General features: G+C 42.4%; 1 protein-coding gene across 5 annotated transcripts in view; it reads right to left on the reverse strand.

Annotated features, from left to right (window-relative positions):
* Nucleotides 1–13,526, reverse strand: part of LOC121690065 (feline leukemia virus subgroup C receptor-related protein 2-like) — a 30,904-nt gene extending 17,378 nt beyond the window's left edge. For 4 of the 5 annotated variants that reach the window (XR_006024981.1, XM_042070399.1, XM_042070400.1 and 1 more), the window contains exons 1-3: nucleotides 12,888–13,526; nucleotides 9,302–9,443; nucleotides 3,922–4,062 (exon numbers count right to left, since the gene is read on the reverse strand). Coding sequence is in view for 4 of the 5 variants with exons in the window: in XM_042070399.1 (XP_041926333.1) it covers nucleotides 3,922–4,062; nucleotides 9,302–9,443; nucleotides 12,888–13,511 (907 nt within the window). In the remaining variant the exon portion in view is untranslated. The remainder of the gene's footprint in view (nucleotides 1–3,921; nucleotides 4,063–9,301; nucleotides 9,444–12,887) is intronic. The other variant, XM_042070401.1, reaches the window with a different exon arrangement.
* Between the last annotated feature and the right edge of the window lie 229 nt (nucleotides 13,527–13,755).

A 13,755-nucleotide genomic window follows, 5' to 3' on the forward strand; every position in this document is an offset into this window, starting at 1 on the left:
GTGTGTGCGTGCTTGTGTGTGTGCCTGTGCATGCAAGCATACATATGTCTACTGTGTGAGTATGTGTCATACGTATGATTACTGTGAATGTATGTGTGTGTGTGTATCTGTTTGTGCACATGTGTGCACATGAAATGGGTTAACATGACCCCTGGAGGCAAACATACGGAAAAAAATGGTCATCCTAGGCCCTACAGTTCTCAAGATATTCACAGAGAACTGTGTCTGCCCTACCCTCCTTTCGGGGGGTCCAGTACAGCGGGGGGGCTACAGATCAAAACGAAAAACGATGGTTCCATGCTATCCATGTGGGGTTACATGCCCACCAAGTTTCGTGTACCCCGGTCTTTCAGTGTCCCGGGAATCCTTGTTGGTGTACGATCACTAAATGTACACATAAATTATTTATTGTAAGGCCCCCCATAAACGAAAGTTCACAAAACTTGGCATGCATTCGGAGGGTGTCATAATGATCCTACACTTTAAATTTTGTGCAGTTTTGACCATGTCAGCCAGAGATATTGTGATGAAAACACCTAATTTTTTGCTTTTTAATTTTTAACTAGGTGGCGCTATACATGAAATAAGTGGTAATGGGATGGGTTGACATGCCCCCTTAAGACCAACATACAAAAAAAAGGTGGACCTCCTAGGCCCTACAGTTCTCGAGATATTCACAGAAAACTGTCTCCGGCCACCTACAGGCCAGTTGTTGTATAGTAACATCAATTAATTTATTGTGTGGCCCCCCATGAACGGAATTCCACGAAACTTGGCGTGCATTCAGAGGGTGTCATAATGATCCTACACTTCCAATTTCGTGCAGTTTTGACTATGTTAGGTCACAGATACCTGCGATTTCAACACCTCATTTTTACTTTTTTGTGTTTAACTAGGTGGCGCTATACATGAAATGAGTGGTTATGGAATGGGTTGACATGGCCCCTTGAGATCAACATACAAACATGCAGTCCAGCGGGGGGGCTACAGATCAAAACGAAAAACGATGGTTCCATGCTATCCATATGGGGTTACATGCCCACCAAGTTTCGTCTACCCCGGTCTTTCAGTGTCCTGGGAATCCTTGACGGAAATTTGGACATGCGAAAAATAAAAAAAAATAAAAATCTGACTAAACCTATATGACCGCCGCTTCGCTGCGCGGCGGTCATAATTACACTGTGAGACACATTGTAAAGACTTTCAGCAGGAATGGACAATAAGCCTAAGGGCTAAAGCTAAAGGTGTTAACTCTCAATTTATATTTTCCTGAATGCGGCTGAATATGAGTGTTGCTTGTTGTTGAGAGGCACAGTTTATCTCAACAGTACACTGCTTTCTCAGAAAAAAAACCCTTTAAAACTTAAAGTTGCATGGGCCATTGTAATTCACATAAAAGTGACTGTAAAGTGCTTAAGATATGGCTAACCCTTGTGGAATGGGATCTATGGCTGTTAATCATTGTCAGATAAATTGATGACCTTGAACATGCTGGTCTTTAACCCTTAAGGCGGGGATCACATTAGCCAGCAGCAAGCGGCAGGTTTCCTATTGTTTTCTATGGTTCGGCAGCGGAACAGTGGCAACGCTGGCATAATTGGTGGTGGTTACTAGTGAGGACCCCCCCCCATTGTAAAGCGACCTTGGGTACCATGAAAGGCGCTATATAAGTCCAAGGTATTATTATTATTATTATTATAATGCTAGCGTTGAACAAGCTGAGCATTGAACTTGGTTCAACTTTCAAAGCGCAACGCGAGCATATTCAATTGACAAACTGTTTGTGTTGCTTAGAAACGAGATAAAACTTTTTCGACACGGTTCCAACTCTAAAAATTCAGGCCCAAACCGGTTTTTCCAAACATCAGATTCCAAAAATAATTCTGTGGAAATGCATGGATTCCAGTTGCTGCTACTGGAAGAAACTGGAATCCATGCATTTCCACTGAATTATTTTTGGAATCTGATCCCTTATCATACCTGTTCATTCTTACTCGTCGCTCGACTTATCGTGACTAAATTCAAGATGGCTGCAAACGCTAAACTTCGTGAAGATACTGTCTGTATAAATCGTCTTGTAAGTAAACTACCAGTGCTTTTTCAAAGTTCTCAATGTCTCGTTTTAAATGTCAGGGCCCTCGGAAGTCTACCAATGAAGTGTGGAGATACATTGAGCCTCGTAAATGGTGTAAAACAGTGATTTATTTGCATGGCTAGCCCGATGCCGAAGCACCACTATTGAAAAAGCTGTTGGTAGCATCGGCTAACTAGCGCCAGATTTTGGAGTGCAGGGGACAAGCTGAGATGGGCTATGAGACATACGTTCACACTCGGTATCATGTTTCAACACACTTTAGGTCAATATCACACTCATTCTCCTTTAATTGACCTTTCACGAAGTCCCGCCCCCCTTAGTTACTGTTGCTAAGTCCGACAGCTAAGACCGGAGTTGCATAGAACTTCAATGGTAGCTGTAAGCCTGTCTGTAAAACTTACAACCTAAGAGGCTCTTTTACAGAGCCACAGACCTGATTTAATTTAGAATCCGTTGAACAACTTCACTATGCCATGGAGACACATGTATAAAAATGAATATCTAGGTTTGTTAGGTGACAAACTTAGACGGGGGGCGAGTGGGACTTCCTGATATTAATAGCTAGCTGTGCTAGATAGACTTGCATGCATATTGCTAGGGCATCAGGTCATGTCATGTAAGGAACATGGTACTGCAAATAAACGGAAACATAGTCTACATTGCAGAGCAACTTCAACTTTATTAATTTATGGTGAATAAATGTTACACTACTGTGCACAGTCCCATGCTTTTCTGATGAGGTGATGCTAGCACGTTAGCAGCGGTTAGCTAACTATGCTAACCTTAGTTGTCTACTAGTCTCCTCTAAGTGACAATCATTTTATACATAATGCTGGCAGTGCTGAGAACAATAAATGATCTTGTTTATCTTACTTACATTGAGTTAACTGTTTGGCTTAATCCATAGATGTGGTGGAGCACTGTTTCATTGTGGTTTGCTAAGGAGTAAAGTTTAACCCTTTTCTTAAAATAGGGGAGAGCTGGGAGGAGATAATTTAATCTAATTTAACATAATAACAAAAAAGCATAATCAAGATTGAAAGCCATTATTCTGTGTATCGGTGTTGTGTTAATCCCACACATGTTAATCCCACACATTATCTACATGTGCATTGGTTCGATGGGCGGGGCTTGCGATAGGTCAATTGACCAACTTTGCTGGACTCCCTCTTATGAGGTCATCATTGTGTCTGGAATGTTTCCTGGAATGTTCATAAATTCAGTTATAAAAATAACTGTAAATATTGTTCTATTGTATTTCAAGTTGATTTTTCAAGAAAAAATCACTACTCACTACTTTCTTGCTTCATGTCCCTTCATTTGTCAAAAATGTTTTTTAACCTGACATACACACTTTTTGGGAGAGATTCTGGGAGAGATTCTGGCAGCTGCCTAATGGGCTGGTCTTTGCTGTCTGTGTATGTGAAGGTGTGTGCATGTAACTTTTGTCCTGTATGTCCGATTTTCATAAGGTACCGTTGGAATCCTTGGATGAAGCCGAGTTCCATGCCCCTGATCAAACCCACTCTTGCCGTTCCTCGGAAACGCAATTATAGGTTTGCCGCTGCCACTTGCCGCTGGCTAATGTAATCCCCGCCTAAAGGCCCATTCAGACCAACAAAAGCGTTCACACTGAACAACAATAATTGTGTTAATATGAATGTGACGGTTAAAATGCGATGGCTTCTGATTGGCTATTAGCATTTTATCGTTCTGAAAATCGCTCTGAAAGTGATCCCCAACGATATCGTTCTTCATGACGTTATTGTTATAGTTTATGTGTGAACGTCGTCATTCATTCTCTGAGACTATGTGTAACCACTCACCATAGCTGATGATAAGGAGGATGAAGGGCTTGTTGCTGAGGAGTCTCTTGATGGAGGCCATGTAGGAGTAGTCCTCGGGGGGGATGCTTCTGGCTGTGACCTGGGACTGGGTTGGTGGAATCTCGGGCTGCTCCTGGAAGACTGTAGAGAGAGAAGAGTCATCACATATATATATATATATATATATATATATATATATATATATATATATACAGGGTGCGATTTGTAGGGGGGATGGTGAGGATTTCCTCCCCTCTGGTTTTCCTATCCCTACCTCTGCTAAATTATTTTTATCCCCGGTGGGGACAACATTTATCCCCCTCTGTCCCTCATATTGATTAATGCTAATTCATATAAGTAAAGCGCTGCAACGTGAGAACAGTCTAGTAGGATAGACTACATAATAATCTGACATCAGAAACGCACTGTCACCGTCAGCACTCATGCTGCTGACACATTGGCTGCAACTTAATTTGGCCTTGATCGTGCAGGACATTTCAGAATGTCGAGTGTGTAATCCATCATAATTGGCTAGTTTCAATGGAAAAGTTAGCTGGACAAATGAAAGAAAACGAGAATGATTCAGTGAAGCATAATAATGTTTTAGAACCTTCAAAATTAGAAAACTGATGCAACTGGGACGGAGGACAACTGCACGTAGAGTAGAACGTAGGCCTATTGTCCGAAGGAACTTACATTAAATGAGGAGATATTTGCTGAATGTCACAAAAAGTGTTACAGAAATTGCTTGGCATCGCTTATTCAATGGCTCTCTACCGAAACACCGGTAGTTTGCGGAGGACGAACGAGAAAGCACTCGTTTGATAAATCAGCCAGTGGGCTAGGCCTAGTAGACAAATAACTTTTAGAAATAATCTGTACTGCAAAAACGAATGTTGGTGGCATGGGCGTAGGTTTAGGGTGGGACGCTAGTGACTAGTCCCAATCAAAATTTTGAGATGACAAAATTGTCCCCACCAATATTTTAGCGAACTCCTTTGTGCTATTTGGATTATTCCAACGGCAAGGACGACAGTAAAAGAAGCACTGTCATTTGATTGGCTGAAACCGAAAGGGGTTTATCTGACACACACAACAGAGTCAAAGCATAGCCTATAGGCCTACTTTGTAGTGACACTGTCAGAAAAGCGAGCGAGTGTGTATGCTAAGTTATCGAGCGAGTGAGTGTGTATGCTAAATTATCAGGGATGTCTACCAATACATAACCCAAAAGAGGCCAGTGTAAAACATTGTAACATTCCCTTTGCCCTTCAGCATGCACATTTTGCCTCTTTTTGCGCTTTGTAGATCAGCTATGCCGCCAAAGCAGAAAAGGAACATTCAACGCGTTTTCATTATGCAGAGTCTAAGTAGGCAAAGTAACTACAGTACAGACTGTGGCAACTGGTGACAAGGTTTTCAAATGCGGATTTTACTAAGGAAAATAGCATTAACTGTTAGGATATTACCCAGGATATTGTTACAGTTAATCTAGCTTCTGTAATCTTTCAACCAAGGTTAGGAGTCATGTTGAATAGGGATGTGCCGCACAGACAGTGGCATATAGCACAGAATAGAAGTCACCATCACTGACTGTTAATTGGGCTACCAATCTTGCAGTCGCAATAAACAGTGGATCCGAGACATTTTCCTGTTCATATATTCTGTTCATGTAGGCTAATGTATTTGTGAATGTAGCCTGCACAATGCAAATAAATAAAAGATAAACTATGGTGCATTTCCATACTTATAGAAATGAACATTGCAAGACACTTGCATCTTCTTTTATGATCTCATTCAAGAAATATTTTCTTTGACTTGTTAGTTTTTTGAACATTTATTTGATCTAATGACAAAGCAAACATGATGAATTGAATCCACATATCCTTGCACTATGCGAAACTATTTTCCACTAGCCTAAAACCGTGAGTTTGAAAGCTAATTGCGTTCACGTTCTCCTTAAAGTGACAGGCACACAATTAAACTTGCACACCACAAATGTGATGATATTGAAGATAAGTGTAGACTAATAATTTAAATATCATTATGATGTATTCAAATGACCAAATATGTTTAGCTATTAGTAATTATGCCGATCATAAAATGCTATAAATAATTAACAATATACAGTATATAACGTTTATATGAATACCAAAATATGAAATAGAAACCTATGACAACCATCACTTTCTGTGTGTGTGTGGTGTGGGGGGTGTGGAGGGTCAATCAAATTCTATGATTGCCACTGATATTCAATAGCCTATTACTGATGCCGTCAAGGTGGTGGGGGCCCCCAAACCAAATCAAAATGTAAAAAATCGCAAAGTTATCGAAATCGAGATTCTTCACTTGGTATTGGTATTGAAACAATAATGTTGGTATCGTGACAGCAGGAGTTGGGGATGTGTCCCCACCAAAGCTGAGACCAAACCTACGCCCTTGGTTGGTGGGTATTTAAACTATCTAGCGGGTGTTTTAACAGCTGCAAGAAATAGAAGCTTCATGGTCTTTATGTTGCCCTATAACTTTACTCTCCAAACTCTTCACTGCACTGTAGGCAATTAACTGACAGTATGATAGGCTATTTATTTTCTGTAGGCTACAATAAACACATTTATTTTTTCAACTTTTGCAATATTAAGCACTTGGCTACTGAACGCAAATCAGCAGGAGAGAGAATGCACGTAGCCTACGCAGCGTGTAGCGCAATTTGTAGGCTATTTGGTTACCAACTAACACTGTTAGCCAATTCACTAACTTAAGACTTCAGTGCCATCATATACAACCTTTTTTACACAACAAATACAGAAAGGATGGAGGCAGCAAAAGTAGAGGAGTCATTTCAGATGGGGCAAGAACAAGGTGAATTTGTATGCTTGTCAAAACGTAGTCCTACCCTGCATTAGAGGAGCTGATCATCATACCAAGCACACTCGCTGTTTAAAGTCATACACCACGGTAAACTAAAACTAAAATGTTACAAAGGTGGCAAAAATAATATAGGGTATTATTAGCCATTACATTATTAGGCTATGAATCGTTCGTTCATTTTTATTATTTTTTTTTGGGGGGGGGGGTTACAAACTTATTCAAAATCATCCCCCCCTCTGGTTTTTACACAAATCGCACCCTGTATATATATAGCCTATAGCCCATATATATACATTTTCTGTGAGCCATTTGGGATTTGTAGTTGCAGTACGCTTTGGGATTTGTAGTTGTGGAATTTCTTCCTCTGTACCATGTTGTCAGACATGCACAGAGAAAAGTAGTGTTCTGAGATTAGTCTTGGAATACATTTTTACGGGAGACTGCAGAGGCCAAAAGGAGACAAAACACACCTTGCCTACAAGCACAATGTTTTTACATTATTTTTACATCCTGTTTTTCCAAGTGTGACAACCCTAAAGAAAAACAGGATACTGTATGTATGCATCTGCAGACATTTTAGAGTAAAAGTCAATTCAGGTGGTATGGCCGTAACATGGACGCTCTGTGATGAACATGGCACTGGTAATATATATAATCCTTCATATATCTGCCCATTTCCATATTAAGACAGGGGAGCCTCTATGCTCATCTGCTCATCTCCATATGAAGACAGGAGAAACTCTAATGCTTCATATACAGTATCTGCTCATCTCCATATAAAATAGTCACAGGAGCCTAATGCTTCACATATTTGCTCATCTCCATATGAAAACTGTCACAGGAACCTAAGGCCTCATATATCTTGCCATCTTCATAATAGAGGAACCAGATGCTTCATATATCTGCCCATCTCCATGATGGAGGTGTTAGGTGAGATGCAAACAACCTGCAGTCCTCCCAACTCAGAACTCTGGGTGTAGAGGATACAGACCCCGGCTTTTAAATAGCTGTGTGTGTGTGTCTAATGGGCCACCTGTGTGAGCTATCACTATTATGACTGCATTGTTCCCAGTTGATTACACACACACACACACTCTCTCTCTTACACTCAAACACTTACTGTAGAAACAGTGTTACAGAAACAAAGAGAGAGAGAAAGAGAGGGAGAGAGAGAGACACACACACACACACACACACACACACACACACACACACACACACACACACACAGATGCCTCTCTCAGACATACCGTACCGCCACGCAGCTAATGATACTACTGTGATGCTTAGGTGTTGTACAAAATAATGGAAACACCATACTAAATAACATTGGGTTACTATCACCCTCTGTGAGTTATGCTGCCCAGAGCTAGTTTCCCCGTGTTTTTGGTATACCAATGTGACAGTGTGAAGACACTGCAGTTACATGTACTACTATGTAGTGCAATGCAGTCTTGTCAAATGTTCAAAGTATTCCGTTTCCTTTTGCAAATAATTCCTCCAAAAGGGTGGTTTTGATGATCAGAAAACTGCAGTTTTGACATTTGAAATAGTGCAGTTATTTGTTGATGGTTCTATCAACTGCTCCCACTACATGAAGACCCCAACCTCTAGATCTACATTTGTCTTCCATCATTTGCAAAAACATATCAAACAAGACAGTGACTGAGTGGCTTTCATTAATGGACACGGAATGTTACAATAAAGAGGTCAGGAATTCCTTGCTACTGCTATTTGTGTGTGTGTGTGTGTGTGTGTGTGTGTGTGTGTGTGTGTGTGTGTGTGTGTGTGTGTGTGTGTGTGCGTGCGTGAGAGTGTAGAGACACACTCTGGGGCGTGAGTGTGCGTGTGTGCGTGGTGTGTGTGCACGCATGTTTGTGTGTGTGTGTGTATGTGTGTGTGTGCGTGAGAGTGTAGAGACACACGCTGGGGCCATGTTTCCACTGCTGCTGCTCTGCTTGATGAAGGTGGCTGTGTTTGGGGACGGTCTGGTGGACAGACAGGAAGCCGGACAGGAGGCGGCACATTGAGTCGGCGGCCGTCAGGCGGCTGCACCCTCACCCAGCCGCCCATTAAAATGGAAATGGAAAAGATCCCTCTTGAGTTTGCTTTAGGAGAGGAGAGCACTGCCAGGCCGGAGCCAGTGCTGAGAGCATCTCTGGCTGACACAAGGTTAAGAGCTCATTAATTCACATGACAGAAATTAAGACTTGCTGCTTGATGGTGTTGAGCTTGAACTTTCATATCTCTTTGTCAACCCTTTTTAATTTCCTGTGAAGATACCTTATGACTTCTGATAAAACAGAGCAATCACATGTACAGTATATTAAGACTGGTTCATGCGGCTTCATGCTGTGCATTAGACATTGACCGCATTTTCACAGCAAACGTATGAGACAGGAGAAAGTCAGACAGACATCAATTCAAACACAATTAACAAATTGTTATGAGTTATGAGATAAGCTTTTGGGATGAGATGAACTCAGTGAGCATGTCTTGCAATACATACCAATGACCACCAGGACGAAGAGCAGAGTGGCCACGCCAGCAGTTATGTAGAACATCACACGAATGTGGTGCGCCAACTCGTCCATGTCGTCCACATTTGGCACCAGGATAGGGGGAACTAGGAAGCCAATGGCAATGCCAAGCTGTAGGAAGAAGGTCAGAAGGCACACAGATGAGTTTCTGAGTTTGCCATGTCATCATGGTTCACAGGCCATCTTACATGTATACTGATAAGCTATGACTCAAGTTAAGATAAACTGATGTGTAACTATCAAGCCTCAGTTCATAACACTGGAGAAGTCTATGGAAACAAAAATGTGTTCCACTACAGTACAGTGTAAATTGTGAAATGACCAACTGGAAGTGGAACTTTTTCATTACAACGACATGTTATCACTGTCTGTGAGCCCTGGTGATTGCAAATGAATAGCTGAATAGATACATCAAATGAATAAATACAGGTCAGCTACTCTTAAGTTACGGTTTGCTATTAATTTCTGACTTTGTGTCAGGAAATAAGCAATAGCTTTCCCAGGCCTAAATCATCTACATGTCATAATCTGATTGTGAGAGTAGGCCTATTAACTTCTTCCCCCGAGCCCCCAGCAGAGAAGGTTATCGTCATTTATGAACTGGGCGTTCATTGACTCAACACACAGCAAACACACAGGGTCATCGTGGCAGTGGAGGGGGAAACATGTCCTGTGGTCCAATGAAACACAAGCATGTAACCTTGCCATGGGATGGGTAGTGCCGCACAAACCCTTCTCAAACTGAGGGCAACGGGTGAGTTTGCACAAGGTGGTAAATTATAAAGAATAACAGTTTATTCTACATAATTTGTTTCAACTATGACTTTTAAGATGCCACTCATTCACACGTACACACAAGATTCAAAATCAGTACTGTCAAAAAGAATATAGGCAAACTAGCTGGGTACAGCTCAAAAGTTGGATAATGGTGAGGGTGGCGGCCCGGGAGAAAAGCTCCTGCCCTACTCTACCTACTCTACACATTGGCTTAAACCCTTTCTATCTGCTTTTCCAAGTCGAACATGTGTGTAACTACGTTCATTTCTGTTGGTTTTTACACTTGAGTTATCACTTGCAAGAAAAGTCTCCATGTGTTAATGATTTAAGACCAAGTGGTAATAATCTGATACTGTATTGATCCTAAAAACTCCTTTGTGCTGTATTCAAGAAGTTTATTAGCAATCTATATAATAACATAAGCTTCTTTTTGAACTTTTAAATTCTTGGAGAGATTTCCTGCACAACTGAGTACTAAAGGGTTAAAACAAATCCTGATATTGTTGTTGAAGTCTTATTTTCTAGAACTGTACTTCACATCAATAACTAGACTTATCGTCTTAAAAATTATCAATAGACCTGCTGCTCGATGTGTTTCAATGACCAGAGAACTTTTATCAATAGAATATGAAAAAACATCACAAGAGGAAAATCATTGTTAAAAGCCTGGCTCAAAGCAAGCAACAGAGTAGGGAAAGGCCACACGCGGAATAGCGATATATATATATTAGATTTATTAAGTGAATATAATTTTAACAGAATGGGTTAAGTAAAGTCAGTAGAGGAGTTAGATTTGGGGAATAAAAGTGTAAGCAGCCAGTGTAGCGCGGTGTAGTGCATAAGCAAAACAAAATCCTAAACGGTGCGGGAGAGACGGAGCGGCAACGGTGGACAACCCGGTCTCGTCTGAAGTGCTTTTAAACAGATACTTTCTAATGTGGAGACACAGCACTCAAAAAATACTCCATAGAAATGCATGGGGCTAGTTTGTCACGCCAATATGGCCGTTGTCTACACATATTCCACCCCTTCCTCGGCAAAACGTCGACATGTGAATACATTGAGCCAATCATGTGGTGTGATGTGAATACATTGAGCCAATCATATGGTGTGTTGTGAAGACATCGTGCCAATCATGTGTTGTGATCTCGCCGCTGGAGCAAGATTGGTATCATGAAGCCTTGCGCAATGCGCACGCGCATTTCTGCCGAAATGGATGTCCGACGAGTGCCCAAAAAGCGTTGTCAAATGGCCGCTGAGTGGAGGGACTTGCCTAAAAGGACTTTGTTTTAAAGGCCCAGACCAGGAAGTGATTAGCACGACTCCAAACACCTGCGCCCAGCTCACCTGCAAGAGACAGATGCAGCACACAGAAAGGAGGAGGAGCCTGGCAAGGCCGTGACATCATCCACAAACATCCCCTCATCACGTCACCTGATAGTGTGTATCTCAACTGTACACATTAAGACATAGCTATAGAGATCAGCAAGGCAAAATCATTCTAATCAGCTAGTGTGGAATCTACTTCAGAACAATGGATCTATTTTCCCATTTTAATGCTATGTTTTTTTTAATGAATCAGTAAGGGGCTGTTCAATGGACACAAAATAAAATTAGGATAATCTTACAGGAACATACTATTATAAGTATAAGTATGCTCTTTTGATCCCCTGAGGGAAATTTGGTCTCTGCATTTATCCCAATCCGTGAAACACACTCAGCACACAGTGAGGTGAAGCACACACTAATCCCGGTGCAGTGAGCTGCCTGCAACAACAGTGGCGCTCGGGGAGCAGTGAGGGGTTAGGTGCCTTGCTTAAGGGCACTTCAGCCGTGCCTACTGGTCGGGGTTCGAACCAGCAACCCTCCGGTTACGAGTCTGAAGCGCTAACCAGTAGGCCACGGCTGCCCCTATTATAGCCTTGATGTCTTTACGGATGCTTTAGGTTCTATTCCTGTTCATTCATTGCACACATCAAAACAAGAAGCCTGACCGAGGGAAAGCACGTCTCCAAACACAGTGACATCATCCTCTTATCATACCAATGATACTGTCCTCATATCATATTGCCTCGTCTGACCGTTTCCTCATATTTCTAAAGGAGAGTACACACAAACATCACAGTAAGAGAAAAAAGCTGCTTTTGGTCAGAAACAGATCACCTGCTGAACTGTTGTATTTAGGGCACATGGAGTGCTTGAACTCTCCCCTCTGCTCTACTGAACTTTGAGCTTTTAGGCTCAAAATAAACTGGATTGTTCTCGGCAAAAGTGTTTCATCAAGAAATCAAACAAGCTAGAACACATATTATCCAGTGTAAACTCAATAAACTCAGATACACTGCCCGACTTAGAGTCTTAAAGCGATAGGCTAGTGCACCCAGAAACCAAAAAATAATTTTTACCTCATGCCCGTGAAAGCCTGTATTAGGTTTGCTTGTCTATCTAACACCGGCTGCAGAATGCCAGCGGTCAGAAAGGGGTGGTCATCATTTACCTTCCCTGTATAGAAACAGAACCTCTCTCACAAGCTATCATCCTCCTATAATACAGACAAGTAAATCCAATTATGTCTACTACAGGCATGAAGTAGAAAGAATGCTTCATAGATGGGTGAACTCTCAAAACATGCCGTAGCCAGCAAATTAAAAGAAGATAATCTAAGGGTTACTAATGTGTGCTCAATTCCTTCTGTAAAACACACAATCTAAGACTGTACTATACTATATACGTCTCTTCTTCTACACACACACACACACACACACACACACAACACACCTGATTACCCAACACTCCAATGGAGCAGGCAGTGGAAACTTCATTCTCTCCAAACCACACTGATGCCAAGCGAGGTGGGATTCCCAGGATGAACACAGTGCCCACTGAGCAAACAAACTGCCCAAAAAACGTCAAAGGAAACAGGTCTGGCGCTGCGCTGCCAACCTTCGCCCAGGCGCCGATGCAGTTGAAGGCCGCGCCAGTGAGGACCACGTCCCGCATGCCGCGTTTGTCGAGCATCCACATGACCGGCCCAATGAGTGGGACGTAGGTAAGCAGGTAGATCATGGAGAGCCAGTCCAGGGCCATGTTGTCGATGCTGTAGAAGCGAGTGAAGATGTTCCCGACTATGCCGTACTGGAGCCACATGAAGGCACTGCTGGCTGAGTAAGCGCTGAACAGGAAAAGCATTATCCAGCGGCGCCGGTACACGCGCGTCTCTGTCTTGGACACCAGACCCACGCGTTCCCCAGCCTCCATGGTCAGCGGTGAGCCCAGTGGGCCGGTGGGCAGCAGCTTGTTGTTGGCCTCGGTGGGAAAGAAGTCCCTGCTGTGCTCGAGGACACCCGCTGGGCTCTTGCTCATCTCTGGGCTTCTGCTTACTACTTCATTGCTTTGAGGCATTGCGTGTTAAGAGTTATCAGTGAGCCGCGGTTTACATGGGCTTGCAGCCAATCACGAGTGTTTATACCCGTATAACCAGTATGACAACAACAGAACAGTTCTCTTTTCTTTCTTAACTTCTTCTATTGCCTTTCGGTTTGACCACAGATTCGGCTGGTGCTCCTGTCACAGGATGTCAGGGGAGGAGGAGGGGGGGGTTCCCTCAGAATGAGTGAGGTGATAGATGGAAGCAGTAGGAGAAAGT

The sequence above is a fragment of the Alosa sapidissima genome, chromosome 18 (assembly GCF_018492685.1).
Source record: "Alosa sapidissima isolate fAloSap1 chromosome 18, fAloSap1.pri, whole genome shotgun sequence".
Taxonomy (NCBI): Eukaryota; Metazoa; Chordata; class Actinopteri; order Clupeiformes; family Clupeidae; genus Alosa; species Alosa sapidissima.